The sequence below is a fragment of the Cherax quadricarinatus genome, chromosome 9, assembly GCF_038502225.1.
Source record: "Cherax quadricarinatus isolate ZL_2023a chromosome 9, ASM3850222v1, whole genome shotgun sequence".
NCBI lineage: Eukaryota > Metazoa > Arthropoda > Malacostraca > Decapoda > Parastacidae > Cherax > Cherax quadricarinatus.
Genome location: NC_091300.1, coordinates 2,331,199 through 2,350,323, shown reverse-complemented (window position 1 = coordinate 2,350,323; position 19,125 = coordinate 2,331,199). Strand labels below are relative to the sequence as shown.

Genomic DNA, 19,125 nt, shown 5'->3' with positions numbered 1-19,125 from the left:
CATTTCAAAACAATCCTATAATAGGAACAGTTGCTAAAATAAATCATATTAAAGTAAATGGCTTTATAGTAGTAGTCTGTACCTCTTGTTAAGACTGACATATGCACATCTTGAAAATATTTCAAATATTACTGTCATATATCACTCTTAATTTTCAGTTCATTAATAAAATTCACTGGTCACTTGACTGAGATTATAAGGTCCATTTACATACGATATCTATAAGATCAATTGCTGCTCAGCTTTATCAGTTTAAAGATACTGTTTCCAATGCTAGCAATTTGCTTACCACAATAAGTTTAAAGACAGCATTCTTGTCCCTCTAAACATAAGAGAGGGACAAGCATTAGAAAAAAGCCATTATATATTCTTAGTTATTATCATGACACTGTAGTCTCATGAGATTCTAACGATTTGTTCTCCTCTTTTGGTAGATTTTTAGGGTTAACACCATCTTGTTCTATAGGTTGACTTTGTTCTTCAACCTTTGTTGAATCTTGTTCAGTCTGTGTGCCTGCATCAACTGAACAAGCAGCAGGAAGAATGGAACCAGAACGGCTGGCAATGTTGAGCATTTCCCTTAAACCCTGTTGAAAAAATATTTCTTGAGAGTGTACTGCTGAAACTTGTGGTAATAGACAGTAGATGCATGAGAAAATTGAAGGCACATAAATATAAATGAATGACTGAATGAATATGAATAGTGTGTGTGTGTGTGTGTGTGTGTGTGTGTACTCACCTAATTGTGGTTGCAGGGGTCGAGACTCAGCTCCTGGCCCCGCCTCTTCACTGATCGCTACTGGATCCTCTCTCTCTCTGCTTCCTGAGCTTTGTCATACCTCTTCTTAAAACTATGTATGGTTCCTGCCTCCACTACTTCACTTGCTAGGCTATTCCACTTGCTGACAACTCTATGACTGAAGAAATACTTCCTAACATCCCTGTGACTCGTCTGAGTCTTCAGCTTCCAGTTGTGACCCCTTGTCCCCGTGTCCCCTCTCTGGAACATCCTATCTCTGTCCACCTTGTCTATTCCCCGCAGTATCTTGTATGTCATTATCATGTCTCCCCTGACCCTTCTGTCCTCCAGTGTCGTCAGTCCGATTTCCCTTAACCTTTCCTCGTACGACATTCCCTTGAGCTCTGGGATTAGCCTTGTTGCAAACCTTTGTACTTTCTCTAACTTCTTGACGTGCTTGACCAGGTGTGGGTTCCAGACTGGTGCTGCATACTCCAGTATGGGCGTGTGTGTGCGCGCACGCGCGTGCGTGTGTGTGTGTGTGTGTGTGCGTGCGTGCGTGTGTGTGTGTGTGTGTGTGTGTGTGTGTGTGTGTGTGTGTGTGTGCGCGCGCGCATGTGCGTGAACGTGTGTGTGCATGTGAACATGTGTGTGTGTGTGTGCATGAACATGTGTGTGTGTGTGTGTGTGTGTGTGTGTGTGTGTGTGTGTGTGTGTGTGTGTGTGTGTGTGTGTGTGTGTGTGTGTGCGTGTGAACATGTGTGTGTGTGTGTGTGTGTGTGCATGAACATATGTGTGTGTGCGTGAACATGTGTGTGTGTGTGTGTGTGTGAACGTGTGTGTGTGTGTGTGTGTGTGTGTGTGTGTGCATGAACATGTGTGTGTGTGTGTGCGTGAATGTGTGTGTGTGTGTGCGTGAATGTGAGTGCGTGAATGTGTGTGTGTGCGTGAATGTGTGTATGTGCACATGAATGTGTGTGTGCGCATGAATGTGTGTGTTTGTGTTTGAACATGTGTGTGCGTGCATAAACGTGGGTGTGTGCGCACGTGCGTGAACATGTGTGTGAACGTGTGTACTCACCTATTTGTACTCACCTATTTGTGGTTGCAGGGGTCGAGTCACAGCTCCTGGCCCCGCCTCTTCGCTGATTGCTACTAGGTCCTCTCTCTCCCTGCCCCATGAGCTCTATCATACCTCGCCTTAAAACTATGTATGGTTCCTGCCTCCACCACATCACTTTCTAGGCTATTCCATGGCCTGACTACTCTATGACTGAAGAAATACTTCCTAACATCCCTTTGATTCATCTGAGTCTTCAACTTCCAATTGTGACCTCTTGTGTCTGTGTCCCATCTTTGGAACATCCCGTCTTTGTCCACCTCGTCTATTCCGCGCAGTATTTTATATGTCGTTATCATGTCTCCCCTGACCCTCCTGGCCTCCAGTGTCGTCAGGCCGATTTCCCTCAACCTTTCTTCATAGGACAATCCCCGTAGCTCTGGGACTAGTCTTGTTGCAAACCTTTGCACTTTCTCTAATTTCTTGACGTGCTTGACTAGGTGTGGATTCCAAACTGGTGCTGCATACTCCAGTATGGGCCTGACGTAGATGGTGTACAGAGTCTTAAACGAATCCTTACTGAGGTATCGGAACGCTATCCGTAGGTTTGCCAGGCGCCCGTATGCTGCAGCAGTTATCTGATTGATGTGCGCCTCAGGAGATATGCTCGGTGTTATACTCACCCCCAGATCTTTTTCCTTTAGTGAGGTTTGCAGTCTTTGGCCATCTAAACTATATTGTGTCTGCGGTCTTCTTTGCCCTTCCCCAATCTTCATGACTTTGCATTTGGCAGGGTTAAATTCTAGGAGCCAGTTGCTGGACCAGGCTTGTAGCCTGTCCAGATCTCTTTGTAGTCCTGCCTGATCCTCGTCCGATTCGATTCTTCTCATTAACTTCACATCGTCTGCAAACAAGGACACTTCTGAGTCTATCCCTTCCGTTATGTCGTTCACGTATACCAAGAACAGCACAGGTCCTAGGACTGACCCCTGTGGAACCCCGCTTGTCACAGGCGCCCACTCTGACACCTCGTCGCGTACCATGACTCGTTGTTTCCTCCCTGTCAGATATTCTCTGATCCATTGCAGTGCCTTTCCTGTTATGTGTGCCTGGTCCTCTAGCTTTTGCAGTAACCTCTTGTGAGGAACTGTGTCGAAAGCCTTCTTGCAGTCCAAAAATACGCAGTCGATCCACCCCTCTCTCTCTTGTCTTACTTCTGTCACCTTGTCATAAAACTCTAGTAGGTTTGTGACACAGGATTTTCCTTCCCTGAAACCGTGCTGGTTGTCAATTATACACTTGTTTCTTTCCAGGTGCCCCACCACTCTCCTCCTGATGATCTTCTCCATGACCTTGCATACTATACACGTTAGAGATACAGGTCTGTAGTTTAGTGCCTCATGTCTGTCTCCCTTTTTAAAAATTGGGACTACATTTGCCATTTTCCATACCTCAGGGAGTTGCCCAGTTTCAAATGATGTGTTGAAGATCTTTGTTAATGGCTCACACAATATCTCTGCTCCCTCTTTAAGGACCCATGGAGAGATGTTGTCTGGTCCCACCGCCTTTGAGGTGTCAAGTTCGCATAGCAGCTTCTTCACCTCCTCCTTGGTTATATGTACCTCATCCAGCACTTGCTGGTGTGCCCCCCTGTTCTGATTTCTTGGAGTCCTACTGGTTTCCACTGTAAATACCTCTTTAAATCTTGTGTTGAGCTCCTGACATACCTCTCGGTCGTTTCTTGTGAATTCCCCATCACCCTTCCTCAGTCTGATTACCTGGTCCTTGACTGTTGTTTTCCTCCTGATGTGGCTGTACAACAGCTTCGGGTCAGTCTTTACTTTTGATGCTATGTCATTTTCATATTGTCTCTGAGCCTCCCTTCTTATCTGTGCATATTCGTTTCTGGCTCTTCGGCTGATTTCTTTATTTTCCTGAGTTCTCTGTCTTCTGTACCTTTTCCATTCTCTATTACACCTAGTTTTTGCCTCCCTACACCTTTGGGTGAACCAAGGACTCGTTCTGTTCTTCCCATTATTTCTGTTTCCCTTGGGAACAAACCTCTCCTCTGCCTCCTTGCATTTTGTTGCTACATAGTCCATCATTTCTTGTACTGGTTTTCCTGTCAGTTCCCTCTCCCACTGAATGTCTTGAAGGAAGTTCCTCATGCCTGAGTAGTTCCCCCTTTTGTAGTTTGGTTTTTCCCAGCCTATTTCTGCTACTCTCTCCACTTGGAGCTCAACTATGTAGTCGAAGCACAGAACCACATGATCACTAGCTCCCAGGGGCCTTTCATACATGATACCCTCGATGTCCGAACTACTCATGGTGAATACAAGGTCCAACCTTGCTGGTTCATCCTCTCCTCTCTCTCTGGTAGTGTCTCTAACATGTTGATGCATGAGGTTCTCCAGTACCACATCCATCATCTTGGCTCTCCATGTTTCGGGACCCCCATGGGGCTCCAGGTTTTCCCAGTCAATCTCCTTGTGATTGAAATCACCCATAACTAGTAACTTTGCTCCCCCCATGTGTGCTCTCCTGGCCACCTCGGCTAGTGTGTTGATCATTGCTCTGTTGCTATCATCGTATTCTTCTCTTGGCCTCCTGCAGTTCTGTGGTGGGTTGTACATTACTGCAATTATCACCTTATGTCCCTCAGACTGGATTGTTCCTACTAAGTAGTCCCTTTCGCCCATGCCATCCATTCCTTCCATTTTCTCAAAACCCCACTGGTTTTTAGTGAGCAGTGCAACTCCTCCTCCCCCTCTCCTCCCTCTGTCTTTCCTGAAGATTTGATATCCGGATGGAAAGATTGAATCTGTTATTATTCTGGTGAGTTTTGTTTCTGTGAGTGCTATTATGTCTGGGGATGTCTCTTTGATTCTTTCGTGCCACTCCTCATACTTGTTTGTTATTCCATCTGCATTTGTATACCACACCTTCAACTTCTTTTCTAAGACTGTGGTCTGGGAAGTATATTGGGGTTGGGGAAGTGGGAGACCTGGTAAGGAACTATGGGTTGTTGCTGTGGGGGTGAAGTTTGTAATGTAGTGGGTGGGGGCATTGGATGTGGCATGGGTGTTTTGATTTAGAGTGTTTGGTTGCACTGGGGTTGACCTGGTTGGGAGGCTTCTATAGAAAGTTGTGAGGGAGGCTGTATTAGATCTTCTTCCTGGGTCTGGGATCTCCTGTCTGTCTTCTCCATCCCCTCTCTTTCCTCCTTTCGCCTTTGTACCATCTCTCTCAGTTTCATCCTTTCTTCTTGTGTTCTGTCGCGGTCGAGATACACCCTCCTGTATGCCGTCATGTCCCTTAATCGTGCTTTCTCCTGCAGTATCCTGGTCCGAGTCGCTTCTGCCTTGAAGGTCACTCTCACTGGCCGGGTTCTTTTTTTTACAAACCCCCCTATTCTCCGAAAATTTTCCAGCTGGGTCATATCGTCTTCTCCTATTGCTTTCATGATGCTTTCAATTGCTTTTTTTTCCCCTTGTTTTCTTGCTTCATATGTTTCCCCTTCGACTTCCTGGAGCCCATACACAAAGACTGACCTCACCCTTTCATTCTCCCACTGCATATCACGTGCATGTGCACGTGCGTGCGTGAATGTGTGTGAACATGTGTGCGCGTGTGTTTGTGTGAACGTGTGTGTATGTGTATGTGCATGAATGTGTGTGTGTGTGTGTGCATGAACATGTGTGTATGTGCATGAAGGTGTGTGTATGTGTGTGTGCATGAATGTGTTTGTGTGTGCATGAACGTGTGTATGTGCATGAACATGTGAACGTGTGTGTGTGTGTGTACTCACCTAATTGTAGTTGCAGGGGTCGAGACTCAGCTCCTGGCCCCGCCTCTTCACTGATCGCTACTAGGTCCTCTCCCTGCTCCATGAGCTTTATCATACCTTGTCTTAAAGCTATGTATGGTTCCTGCCTCCACTACATCACTTGCTAGACTATTCCACTTCCTGAGAACTCTATGACTGAAGAAATACTTCCTAGCATCCCTCTGACTCATCTGAGTCTGGGCGTGAACGTGTGTGTACAAATGTACGGGTGTGAATGTTCATGTGTGCATGTGAATGTGTATGTGAACGTGCATGCATGTGTGTGTGAACGTGTTTGTGCGCGTACCTGTGAATGTGTGTGTGTGAATGTGCATGTGCATGCCCACACATGTGCGCAGACATGCATGTGCATGGGCACGTGTGCATGTGCACACATGTGCATGTGTATGTATGTGTGTGTGTGCATGCATGTGTGTTTGTGTAGTGAACATATATGTATGTTTCATCTGTTATGAAATGTGTTACCTTATTTTCAGTAGCTAAAGCAGTGATGAGTCTTTGCTGCTGTTGACTCTCATCATCTCCAAGTGATGCAGCTTTTCTCATAACTGCCACCATTTCACTTATTCTCTCAATTTGTGCTGCAAGCTGAAGTAAACAAAAATAGGATGATATTAATTGCTGTTTAAGAGTATGAAGAAATTTTTATTATTTTTTTATTATCACACCGGCCGATTCCCACCAAGGCAGGGTGGCCCGAAAAAGAAAAACTTTCACCATCATTCACTCCATCACTGTCTTGCCAGAAGGGTGCTTTACACTACAGAAATTTATCTACTTATTTATAGCCTGCTTCCCTTATCTCACCAACACTACAATAAACTTAAATTATACGTATACTGTATCCCAAGTCTGCCACATTTTTGTAGACACCTGAAGCAAGAACTCCCTAATCTAAATTCCAAAGAAGTCAGTAATTTGGCCAGTTTTACACAAAATTAAAAAAATTCAAATTTAAAATAAGCACAGTATACAGGAGGGCTTCGCTTTACAGCAATTCGCCAATACGGACATTTCAAACTACAACCAAAAATTTGTTTATATAGCTCCCTGATTTGCTATTACAGTGTCTGTGCACCACTTGCATCTATCAGTTATGTCTGGAAACTTTCCAAAATTTCAAGTGTTTAAAAGTTATTGTGTATTTTATATATACAGCCTCTCCTCAACGACGGACTTCCATTCCTAAGACTATGTCGCTGTAGTTACCAGCGGTCGCAATATACACAACGAGAAGCAATTATTACTACAGAAAAAGCGTCCCTCCTCCAAAATTTCCACCAGTCAACTATAGTGATAATATAGCATTTATTGTGGTGGAGGCCAAAAAGAAAAACTAGAAAAGCTAGATACAGCGATTGATAAACAAGGGTTGAGGCTCGACCGTTCGTCACTGTAGGAGTTGCCATCAGTCACCGGTTTCTTCAACACGCAAGTTATACTTTTGTATCAATCAAATAACATATTACTCGGGTAGAATTTTCCAGTAGATCCTTCATGTGTTAGCCCAAATCACCGACCAGTATGTTTTAAATAAGTGACCTACTGATCAGATCAGACTGGCTCCGAACCCTCGACTGGACCGAACCCTCGACTGGTCGAACCCTTGGACAATAAAGCAGACTGTAAACGGATGAGGTTGTAGGCGCCCTTATAAACACAAACAATAAATATAAAACAAACTCCAGGAGCGTACTCCGGTAAGCTGTCCTGATATAAAAGTACAGTTAGAAACAGAAATACAGATAGCTAGAGCTTTACTTAAAGAGGTTATTAATAGAGTATTCAAGAGGTTGCTAGTAGAATTACAGTAAATCAACCATTCAAATCATTATGAAGCTGTGTGTAGTCTGCAATAAATCAAACAAACGGGCTTCCACATGGATAAATTGTCATTTTTGTGGAAATTGGTGTCACGCCCCTTGTGCAGATATCCAAGAACTAGCTACAAGCAGTATTAAAACAGGGAAGTGTTTTTGGGTATGCCCAAAAGGAGATAAATCTGTGGACTAAAATCACAAGGGTATTAAAAGAGGATAACATCAAAGCTGCTTTCATAGACAACCTGGAAGCTTTCTACAACAGATGGGAACATAAAAAGTCTGGGCTGAATGGTACTGCCCTTGATACTGGCCATGTAGTCAGAAACTGTAAGGCTGGAGGTGATGTCCTGGTAGTCAGTAAATGTGGGGCTGATAGTGCTGTCCTGGGAGACAGTAATGGTGAAGCTGGAGGTGCTGTCCTGGGAGACAGTAATGGTGAAGCTGGAGGTGCTGTCCTGGGAGACAGAAATGGTGAAGCTGGAGGTGCTGTCCTGGGAGACAGTAATGGTGAAGCTGGAGATGCTGTCCTGGGAGACAGTAATGGTGAAGCTGGAGATTTTGTCCAGGTAGTCGGGAATTATATGCAGGAAGGAATGCATATAAATGACCTCATTGGGGACAGGAGCCGTAGTGGGGAAACAAGTGTAGTCAAAGATAAGATAAAACCAATATTGCAAACAAGAAATACAACAGGAAATAGCAAACAAGAGGACTCCACTAGCAATAGTGAGGATATATTACCAAAAACAACTGGTGGGAGCTCCATTGTTGGTGCTAGGGAAGATAGGAATAAGACAGGTAAACATGCACCAACAGGGAATACAGTCACAGAAACCCAAGGCAAACGGAAACCAAGCCTGTGCACATACTATGCACTTGGTATCTGCAGACATGGGAAATCTGGAAAAACAGATGGGACGTGCAACTATGACCACGCTAGAAAATGCCGTGCCCATATGACAACAGGAAAATGCCAACTCCCTTCCTGTAAGCTTTTTCACCCTGAAATGTGTACCTCTTCAGTACAGGAAAGACTACAGGATGGACATAGACTCATTAGAGAACATACAGAGAAGAATGACTAAAATGATTTACTGTGTAAGGAACCTCCCGTATGAAGATAGACTTAAAGCCTTAAATCTCCACTCTCTGGAGAGGCGTAGAATGAGGGGAGATATCACTGAAGTGTATAAGTGGATGACGGGCATAAACGAGGGAGATATTAATAAAGTACTGAGGGTGTCGAACCAGGTAAGAACCAGGAATAACGGATTTAAGTGAGGAAGAGGAGTGAGGAAGAGCCAGTTGTGAGTGTGGGGGAAGTTCGTGAGGCAGTAGGTAAAATGAAAGGGGGTAAGGCACCCGGGATTGATGGGATAAAGATAGAAATGTTAAAAGTAGGTGGGGATATAGTTTTGGAGTGGTTGGTGCAATTATTTAATAAATGTATGGAAGAGGGTAAGGTACCTAGGGATTGGCAGAGAGCATGCATAGTTCCTTTGTATAAAGGCAAAGGGGATAAAAGAGAGTGCAAAAATTATAGGGGGATAAGTCTGTTGAGTGTACCTGGTAAAGTGTATGGTAGAGTTATAATTGAAAGAATTAAGAGTAAGACGGAGAATAGGATAGCAGATGAACAAGGAGGCTTTAGGAAAGGTAGGGGGTGTGTGGACCAGGTGTTTACAGTGAAACATATAAGTGAACAGTATTTAGATAAGGCTAAAGAGGTCTTTGTGGCATTTATGGATTTGGAAAAGGCGTATGACAGGGTGGATAGGGGGGCAATGTGGCAGATGTTGCAAGTGTATGGTGTAGGAGGTAGGTTACTGAAAGCAGTGAAGAGTTTTTATGAGGATAGTGAGGCTCAAGTTAGAGTATGTAGGAAAGAGGGAAATTTTTTCCCAGTAAAAGTAGGCCTTAGACAAGGATGTGTGATGTCACCGTGGTTGTTTAATATATTTATAGATGGGGTTGTAAGAGAAGTAAATGCGAGGGTCTTGGCAAGAGGCGTGGAGTTAAAAGATAAAGAATCACACACAAAGTGGGAGTTGTCACAGCTGCTCTTTGCTGATGACACTGTGCTCTTGGGAGATTCTGAAGAGAAGTTGCAGAGATTGGTGGATGAATTTGGTAGGGTGTGCAAAAGAAGAAAATTAAAGGTGAATACAGGAAAGAGTAAGGTTATGAGGATAACAAAAAGATTAGGTGATGAAAGATTGAATATCAGATTGGAGGGAGAGAGTATGGAGGAGGTGAACGTATTCAGATATTTGGGAGTGGACGTGTCAGCGGATGGGTCTATGAAAGATGAGGTGAATCATAGAATTGATGAGGGAAAAAGAGTGAGTGGTGCACTTAGGAGTCTGTGGAGACAAAGAACTTTGTCCTTGGAGGCAAAGAGGGGAATGTATGAGAGTATAGTTTTACCAACGCTCTTATATGGGTGTGAAGCGTGGGTGATGAATGTTGCAGCGAGGAGAAGGCTGGAGGCAGTGGAGATGTCATGTCTGAGGGCAATGTGTGGTGTGAATATAATGCAGAGAATTCGTAGTTTGGAAGTTAGGAGGAGGTGCGGGATTACCAAAACTGTTGTCCAGAGGGCTGAGGAAGGGTTGTTGAGGTGGTTCGGACATGTAGAGAGAATGGAGCGAAACAGAATGACTTCAAGAGTGTATCAGTCTGTAGTGGAAGGAAGGCGGGGTAGGGGTCGGCCTAGGAAGGGTTGGAGGGAGGGGGTAAAGGAGGTTTTGTGTGCGAGGGGCTTGGACTTCCAGCAGGCATGCGTGAGCGTGTTTGATAGGAGTGAATGGAGACAAATGGTTTTTAATACTTGACGTGCTGTTGGAGTGTGAGCAAAGTAACATTTATGAAGGGATTCAGGGAAACCGGCAGGCCGGACTTGAGTCCTGGAGATGGGAAGTACAGTGCCTGCACTCTGAAGGAGGGGTGTTAATGTTGCAGTTTAAAAACTGTAGTGTAAAGCACCCTTCTGGCAAGACAGTGATGGAGTGAATGATGGTGAAAGTTTTTCTTTTTCGGGCCACCCTGCCTTGGTGGGAATCGGCCGGTGTGATAATAAAAAAAAAATATAATAAAAAAATTTAGATTTAGAAAGGACATAGGTAAGTACTGGTTTTCTAACAGAGTTGTAGATGCGTGGAACAGTCTTCCCAGTGGGGTGATAGAGGCTAGGACCTTGGGTAGCTTTAAGAAGAGACTGGACAAATATATGAGTGGGAGGGGCTGGGTTTGATTGGTGTTAAGGGGTACGGGAGTTATTTCTTGAGTAGCTTTAGGTAGATGTCGTTTTGATAAGGACTGCCTCGTATGGGCCAGTAGGCCTTCTGCAGTGTTCCTACATTCTTATGTTCTTATAACTTAAATTGCCAGGCACACCATCTAAAGGGGACAAAAAGATACAAAACATCCAGGCCATGGGAAAACCTGGGTAGCCACAGCCACTCAAGAGGGAGAGGTTTTTTAGTGCCAGGAAGGAAAAAAAAAACTGGCAGGAAATGGCAGAAATTGTACACCAAATCCAGTCATTCCTGGAGTGGAACCACAGTCGATGGCCTCCACTCCAAACCAACAGATACAGATACTAATGCCGGAAAAAAAATCCCCCCCCAGTACCAACAATACCACCAGTCCGATGACATTCTTCTTTGCAAATATACAGGGTCTAAAGCCAGCAACAAACAACAAAATACCTTTCATCCGTGGACTGCTTGCAGAGGCAAAGGCAATGTTCGCGGCTTTCACTGAGACCCACATAACCTAGTCATTGTGGTAGTCTACAAGCCTCCGGATGCAACATCCCAGCAATTCCAGGAACAGCTGTTAAAAATTGACCACTGTCTGGAAAATCTTCCAGCTCCTGCACCCAACATCTTGCCCCTGGGGGACTTCAACTTAAGGCACCTAAAATGGAGGAATATAGCAAATAATATTGTTGCAGTAATAACACCAGGAGGTAGCTCTGATGAAAACTCACACTCACATGAGCTTTTAAATCTCTGCACAAAATTCAATTTAAACCAGCAAATAATAGAGCCTACTAGACTGGAGAATACACTAGACCTCATCTTCACTAACAATGATGATCTGATAAGAAATGTCACCATATCAAAAACAATATACTCAGATCACAACATAATTGAGGTTCAGACATGTATGCGCAGAGCCCCAGACCGACAAAATGAGATTAGTCACGAGGGAGCATTCACCAAATTCAACTTCAAAAACAAAAACATAAAGTGGGACCAAGTAAACCAAGTCCTAACTGATATAAGCTGGGAAGATATATTAAGCAACACAGACCCCAACTTATGCCTAGAACAGATTAACTTGGTGTCACTCGATGTATGCACAAGACTTATTCCTCTAAGAAAAAGGAGGAGTAGATGTAAAATAGAAAGAGACAGGCGCTCTCTTTACAGGCGACGGAAAAGAATAACAGAGCGGCTAAAAGAGGTCACTCTATCTGAAATGCGTAGGGAGACACTGGTCAGAGAAATAGCAAACATCAAACTTAAGCTAAAGGAATCTTATAGGAGTCAGGAATCGCGGGAAGAACTAAAAGCCATAAATGAAATCGAAAGAAACCCAAAGTATTTCTTCTCCTATGCCAAATCAAAGTCGAGAACAACGTCCAGTATTGGGCCCTTACTTAAACAAGATGGGTCCTACACAGATGACAGCAAGGAAATGAGTGAGCTACTCAAGTCCCAATATGACTCAGTTTTTAGCGAGCCACTAACCAGACTGAGAGTCGAAGATCAAAATGAATTTTTTATGAGAGAGCCACAGAATTTGGTTAACACAAGCCTATCTGATGTTATCCTGACGCCAAATGACTTCGAACAGGCGATAAATGACATGCCCATGCACTCTGCCCCAGGGCCAGACTCATGGAACTCCGTGTTCATCAAGAACTGCAAGAAGCCCCTATCACGAGCCTTTACCATCCTATGGAGAGGGAGCATGGACACGGGGGTCGTCCCACAGTTGCTAAAAACAACAGACATAGCCCCACTCCACAAAGGGGGCAGTAAAGCAACAGCAAAGAACTACAGACCGATAGCACTACCATCCCATATCATAAAAATCTTTGAAAGAGTCCTAAGAAGCAAGATCACCACCCATCTAGAAACCCATCAGTTACACAACCCAGGGCAACATGGGTTTAGAACAGGTCGCTCCTGTCTGTCTCAACTATTGGATCACTACGACAAGGTCCTAGATGCACTAGAAGACAAAAAGAATACAGATGTAATATATACAGACTTTGCAAAAGCCTTCGACAAGTGTGACCATGGCGTAATAGCGCACAAAATGTGTGCTAAAGGAATAACAGGAAAAGTCGGTCGATGGATCTATAATTTCCTCACTAACAGAACACAGAGAGTAGTAGTCAACAGAGTAAAGTCCGAGGCAGGCACGGTGAAAAGCTCTGTTCCACAAGGCACAGTACTCGCTCCCATCTTGTTCCTCATCCTCATATCTGACATAGACAAGGATGTCAGCCAGAGCACCGTGTCTTCCTTTGCAGATGACACCCGAATCTGCATGACAGTGTCTTCGATTGCAGACACTGCAAGGCTCCAGGCGGACATCAACCAAATCTTTCAGTGGGCTGCAGAAAACAATATGAAGTTCAACGATGAGAAATTTCAATTACTCAGATATGGTAAACACGAGGAAATTAAATCTTCATCAGAGTACAAAACAAATTCTGGCCACAAAATAGAACGAAACACCAACGTCAAAGACCTGGGAGTGATCATGTCGGAGGATCTCACCTTCAAGGACCATAACATTGTATCGATCGCATCTGCTAGAAAAATGACAGGATGGATAATGAGAACCTTCAAAACGAGGGATGCCAAGCCTATGATGACACTCTTCAGGTCACTTGTTCTATCTAGGCTGGAATATTGCTGCACTCTAACAGCACCTTTCAAGGCAGGTGAAATTGCTGACCTAGAAAATGTACAGAGAACCTTCACGGCGCACATAACGGAGATAAAACACCTCAATTACTGGGAGCGCTTGAGGTTCCTGAACCTGTATTCCCTGGAACGCAGGCGGGAGAGATACATGATTATATACACCTGGAAAATCCTAGAGGGACTAGTACCGAACTTGCACACGAAAATCACTCACTACGAAAGCAAAAGACTTGGCAGACGATGCAACATCCCCCCAATGAAAAGCAGGGGTGTCACTAGCACGTTAAGAGACCATACAATAAGTGTCAGGGGCCCGAGACTGTTCAACTGCCTCCCAGCATACATAAGGTGGATTACCAACAGACCCCTGGCAGTCTTCAAGCTGGCACTGGACAAGCACCTAAAGTCGGTTCCTGATCAGCCAGGCTGTGGCTCGTACGTTGGTTTGCGTGCAGCCAGCAGTAACAGCCTGGTTGATCAGGCTCTGATCCACCAGGAGGCCTGGTCACAGACCGGGCCGCGGGGGCATTGACCCCCGGAACTCTCTCCAGGTAAACTCCAGGTAAACGAATTTGTCGCTAAGCAAGAAGCATGCTATAATAGTAGTGGAACCTTGGTTTTCGTATGCCCTAGTTTGTATGTACAACTATACTTATTCGCTATAAAATGTATTTTTTGTTAACATTTTTGGGTGTCTGGAATGGATTAATTGGATTTACATTATTTCTTATGGGTAATATTAACAAAAAATACATTTTATAGAGAATAACTATAGTTTTACATACAAACTAGGGCATATGAAAACCGAGGTTCCACTGTAGTGGGTTTGTGTCAACCATCTTTGTTGTTGTTTTCATGTCACCTTTGCACCATTTATAACATTTTTAGTATATTTTTAAATGTTTATACACTAGTGTACTGTAAATAGTGTAAATAGAATAGTGGAAATCAGCTCTAATATACATTATTTAGGTATACATACTGGTCAAAGCCCATCGTAAGTCCGAGTCATCAGTAAATGAGTACGTTGCTAAGTGAGGAGAGGCTGTACTCTGGTAAGTGAACTTATGTGTACCTGTATGCAAATAAACTTACACAATGTGCTGGCATGCAGGTACACATCAAAATCACTAAGTGTCTCACTAGTGTTGAAGATGCAATAATAATATTATTACAGGCCCGCCATCACAAATCCAGCAATCAGTTATTCGGTTCCTTCAGTTATTCGGCACTAATTTCGGCTAGCATAATTTCAAATTTCCAGGGCCACCACACCAATCTGCTGGTACTGTTTGGTGGTGCTACTTACTACATAAGTCATTCTAATTTCTTTTTCTTCATTTATTGTTATAACCTGCTTACTTTTAGCCCTAGCCATGGTTCCAATGAATAAAAAATGCTTTTCATTGTATAAAGCACCTACACAGTACATTGTCCATTAAAGATAAGGTGGCTTTGAAGCCACTGTTGGTTGCCATGAGCTCAGTCTCGTGATGCAGGGGAATATGCTTTATTATGCTAACATTGGTTGCCATGAGCTCAGTCTCGTGATGCAGGGGAATATGCTTTATTATGCTAACATTGGTTGCCATGAGCTCAGTCTCGTGATGCAGGGGAATATGCTTTATTATGCTAACATCAACACTTCAGCTTATTGCCTATCACAATTGATCTATTATGACATAATAAACAATATAAATAACATAAACATGTTAAATACTCCAGAATGAATAATATTTGGCATAATAAGGAGCAGTTCAACAGAGGTATAAAGAAGCCATGGGATACAAGTACCATTCTCCTATCCCTGTCTTGGGGCTTATATTAGAGAAAACGGAGTGTAGCACAGGGCTAACTATGACATACACTCATACTCGACCATAAAACTGAAACAAAAAAGCTATTTCCTCTTCATAGATTATCACACATAGCAGCATGTGTGTAGAGAACCGAGGATAACCCAAAAAAGTCAGACAAAGTGGCTTATTTCTAGTACCTGGCTTGGGTTAGACATGTATGATTTTTGGTAAATATTCGATTCCCAGCCAAGGTAGAAACATTGGCTGTGTTTCTTTACACCTCTTGTCTATGTTCACCCATCAGTAAATGGGTACCTGGGTGTTAGTTGACTGGTGTGGGTGTTATCCTGGGACACTGACCAAATTTGCTTGATATACTCAGCATAACAAGCAGCTTTCTATATAGTAGTATGTCACTGATGTCAGCTAGGCCTGTATACCTTGTATATGTACGTGTATTAAATAAGGATATTATTATTATTATTACTACTACTACTACTATTATTTTCTCTGTTGTTTGTTGGGTTATCTTATTGAAACTTGGGCAATGTATGATGGAAAGATACTTCTTAACGTACACCAGAAATGAAAGAAATCAGACCATAAATGGCGGAGTTTACTTCTCAGCCATTAACGGCCGCTTAACGGTACATTTTTGTATGTTTTTTATGGTTATATTCTCGTTTTTTCGGTCTCATTTGACAGAATGGAAGATATATTACAGAAATAGATATGATTTTGATTGCTTTCATGATGAAAAGTACCTTGAAATTGCGCTCACAGTAGCAAAAATGTTCTATTTTTTCAGCGATGCTCAAGAGTAAACATATGACATCACCGTCCAATACCTGTCTGCCTGCCAGTCCAAATTCCAATACGCAGTCAAGAATGGGTTGACATTATTTATTTATGGGTTGGCAATTTGTAGGTAGTAGGTTGGTAGACAGCAACCACCCAGGGAAGTACTACCGTCCTGCCAGATGACTGCGAAACAGAAACCTGTAACTGTTTTGCATGATGGTAGGATTGCTGGTTTCTTTTTCTGTCTCATAAACACGCTAGATAACAGGGATATCTTGCTACTCCTACTTACACTTTGGTCACTTCACAGACACGCACATGCATATACAGTGGACCCCCGCATAACGATCACCTCCGAATGCGACCAATTATGTAAGTGTATTTATGTAAGTGCATTTGTACGTGTATGTTTGGGGGTCTGAAATGGACTAATCTACTTCACAATATTCCTTATGGGAATAAATTCGGTCAGTACTGGCACGTGAACATACTTCTGGAGTGAAAAAATATCGTTAACCGGGGGTCCACTGTATATATACATACATCTAGGTTTTTTCTAGGTAGTAGGTTGGTAAACAGCAACCGCCCAGGGAGGTACTACCGTAATGCCAAGTGAGTGTACAACGAAAGCCTGTAATTGTTTTACATGATGGTAGGATTGCTGGTGTCTTTTGTCTGTCTCATAAACATGCATGATTTCAGGTATGTCTTGCTACTTTTACGTGCATTTAGGTCACACTACACATACATGTACAAGCATATATATACACATACACCCCTCTGGTTTTTCTTCTATTTTCTTTCTAGTTCTTGTTCTTGTTTATTTCCTCTTACCTCCATGGGGAAGTGGAACAGAATTCTTCCTCCGTAAGCCATGCGTGTTGTAAGAGGCGACTAAAATGCCGGGAGCAAGGGGCTAGTAACCCCTTCTCCTATATATATTACTAAATTTAAAAAGAGAAACTTGTTTTTTCTTTTGGGCCACCCCACCTCAGTGGGATACGGCTGGTACGTTGAAAGAAGAAAGATCTAGGTTTTTCTCCTTTTTTCTAAATAGCTCTTGTTCTTCTTTATTTCTTCTATTGTCCATGGGGAAGTGGAAAAGAATCTTTCCTCCGTAAGCCATGCATGTCGTATGAGGCGACTAAAATGCCGGGAGCAATGGGCTAGTAACCCCTTCTCCTGTAGACATTTACTAAAAAAGAGAAGAAGAAAAACTTTATAAAACTGGGATGCTTGAATGTGCGTGGATGTAGTGTGGATGACAAGAAACAGATGATTGCTGATGTTATGAATGAAAAGAAGTTGGATGTCCTGGCCCTAAGCGAAACAAAGCTGAAGGGGGTAGGGGAGTTTCAGTGGGGGGAAATAAATGGGATTAAATCTGGAGTATCTGAGAGAGTTAGAGCAAAGGAAGGGGTAGCAGTAATGTTGAAGGATCAGTTATGGAAGGAGAAAAGAGAATATGAATGTGTAAATTCAAGAATTATGTGGATTAAAGTAAAGGTTATAGGTAGTAGGTTGGTAGACAGCAACCGCCCAGGGAGGTACTACCGTCCTGCCAAGTGAGTGTAAAACGAAAGCCTGTAATTGTTTTACATGATGGTAGGATTGCTGGTGTCCTTTTTTCTGTCTCATGAACATGCAATATTTCAGGTACGTCTTGCTACTTCTACTTACACTTAGGTCACACTACACATACATGTACAAGCACATATATACACACCCCTCTGGGTTTTCTTCTATTTTCTTTCTAGTTCTTATTCTTGTTTATTTCCTCTTATCTCCATGGGGAAGTGGAACAGAATTCTTCCTCCGTAAGCCATGCGTGTTGTAAGAGGCGACTAAAATGCCGGGAGCAAGGGGCTAGTAACCTCTTCTCCTGTATATATTACTAAATGTAAAAGGAGAAACTTTCGTTTTTCCTTTTGGGCCACCCCGCCTCGGTGGGATACGGCCGGTGTGTTGAAAGAAAGAAGAAAGTAAAGGTTGGATGCGAAAAGTGGGTCATAATAAGAGTGTATGCACCTGGAGAAGAGAGGAATGTAGAGGAGAGAGAGAGATTTTGGGAGATGTTAAGTGAATGTATAGGAGCCTTTGAACCAAGTGAGAGAGTAATTGTGGTAGGGGATCTGAATGCTAAAGTAGGAGAAACTTTTAGAGAGGGTGTGGTAGGTAAGTTTGGGGTGCCAGGTGTAAATGAAAATGGGAGCCCTTTGATTGAACTTTGTATAGAAAGGGGTTTAGTTATAGGTAATACATATTTTAAGAAAAAGAGGATAAATAAGTATACAAGATATGATGTAGGGCGAAATGACAGTAGTTTGTTGGATTATGTATTGGTAAATAAAAGACTGTTGAGTAGACTTCAGGATGTACATGTTTATAGAGGGGCCACAGATACATCAGATCACTTTCTAGTTGTAGCTACACTGAGAGTAAAAGGTAGATGGGATACAAGGAGAATAGAAGCATCAGGGAAGAGAAAGGTGAAGGTTTATAAACTAAAAGAGGAGGCAGTTAGGGTAAGATATAAACAGCTATTGGAGGATAGATGGGCTAATGAGAGCATAGGCAATGGGATCGAAGAGGTATGGGGTAGGTTTAAAAATGTAGTGTTGGAGTGTTCAGCAGAAGTTTGTGGTTACAGGAAGGTGGGTGCGGGAGGGAAGAGGAGCGATTGATGGAATGATGATGTAAAGAGAGTAGTAAGTAGTAAGGAAGAAAAAGTTAGCATATGAGAAGTTTTTACAAAGTAGAAGTGATGCAAGGAGGGAAGAGTATATGGAGAAAAAGAGAAAGGTTAAGAGAGTGGTGAAGCAATGTAAAAAGAGAGCAAATGAGAGAGTGGGTGAGATGTTATCAACAAATTTTGTTGAAAATAAGAAAAAGTTTTGGAGTGAGATTAACAAGTTAAGGAAGCCTAGAGAAAAAATGGATTTGTCAGTTAAAAATAGGAGAGGAGAGTTATTAAATGGAGAGTTAGAGGTATTGGGAAGATGGAGGGAATATTTCAAGGAATTGTTAAATGTTGATGAAGATAGGGAAGCTGTGATTTCGTGTATAGGGCAAGGAGGAATAACATCTTGTAGGTGTGAGGAAGAG

The 19,125-nt window shown here is 42.9% G+C and overlaps 1 protein-coding gene across 6 annotated transcripts in view; it reads right to left on the bottom strand.

Annotated features, from left to right (window-relative positions):
- Window positions 1-19,125, bottom strand: part of LOC128686172 (FGFR1 oncogene partner 2 homolog) — an 83,383-nt gene that overhangs the window by 6,296 nt on the left and 57,962 nt on the right. For 3 of the 6 annotated variants that reach the window (XM_070083160.1, XM_070083162.1, XM_070083161.1), the window contains 3 exons: window positions 7,781-7,924; window positions 6,112-6,234; window positions 1-587 (listed from right to left, as the gene is read on the bottom strand). The exon at window positions 1-587 is cut by the window's left edge and continues 6,296 nt beyond it. In XM_070083160.1, the coding sequence (XP_069939261.1) occupies window positions 381-587; window positions 6,112-6,234; window positions 7,781-7,924 (474 nt within the window). In that variant the 3' untranslated portion in view covers window positions 1-380. The remainder of the gene's footprint in view (window positions 588-6,111; window positions 6,235-7,780; window positions 7,925-19,125) is intronic. The other 3 variants (XM_053772948.2, XM_053772950.2, XM_053772949.2) reach the window with 1 other exon arrangement.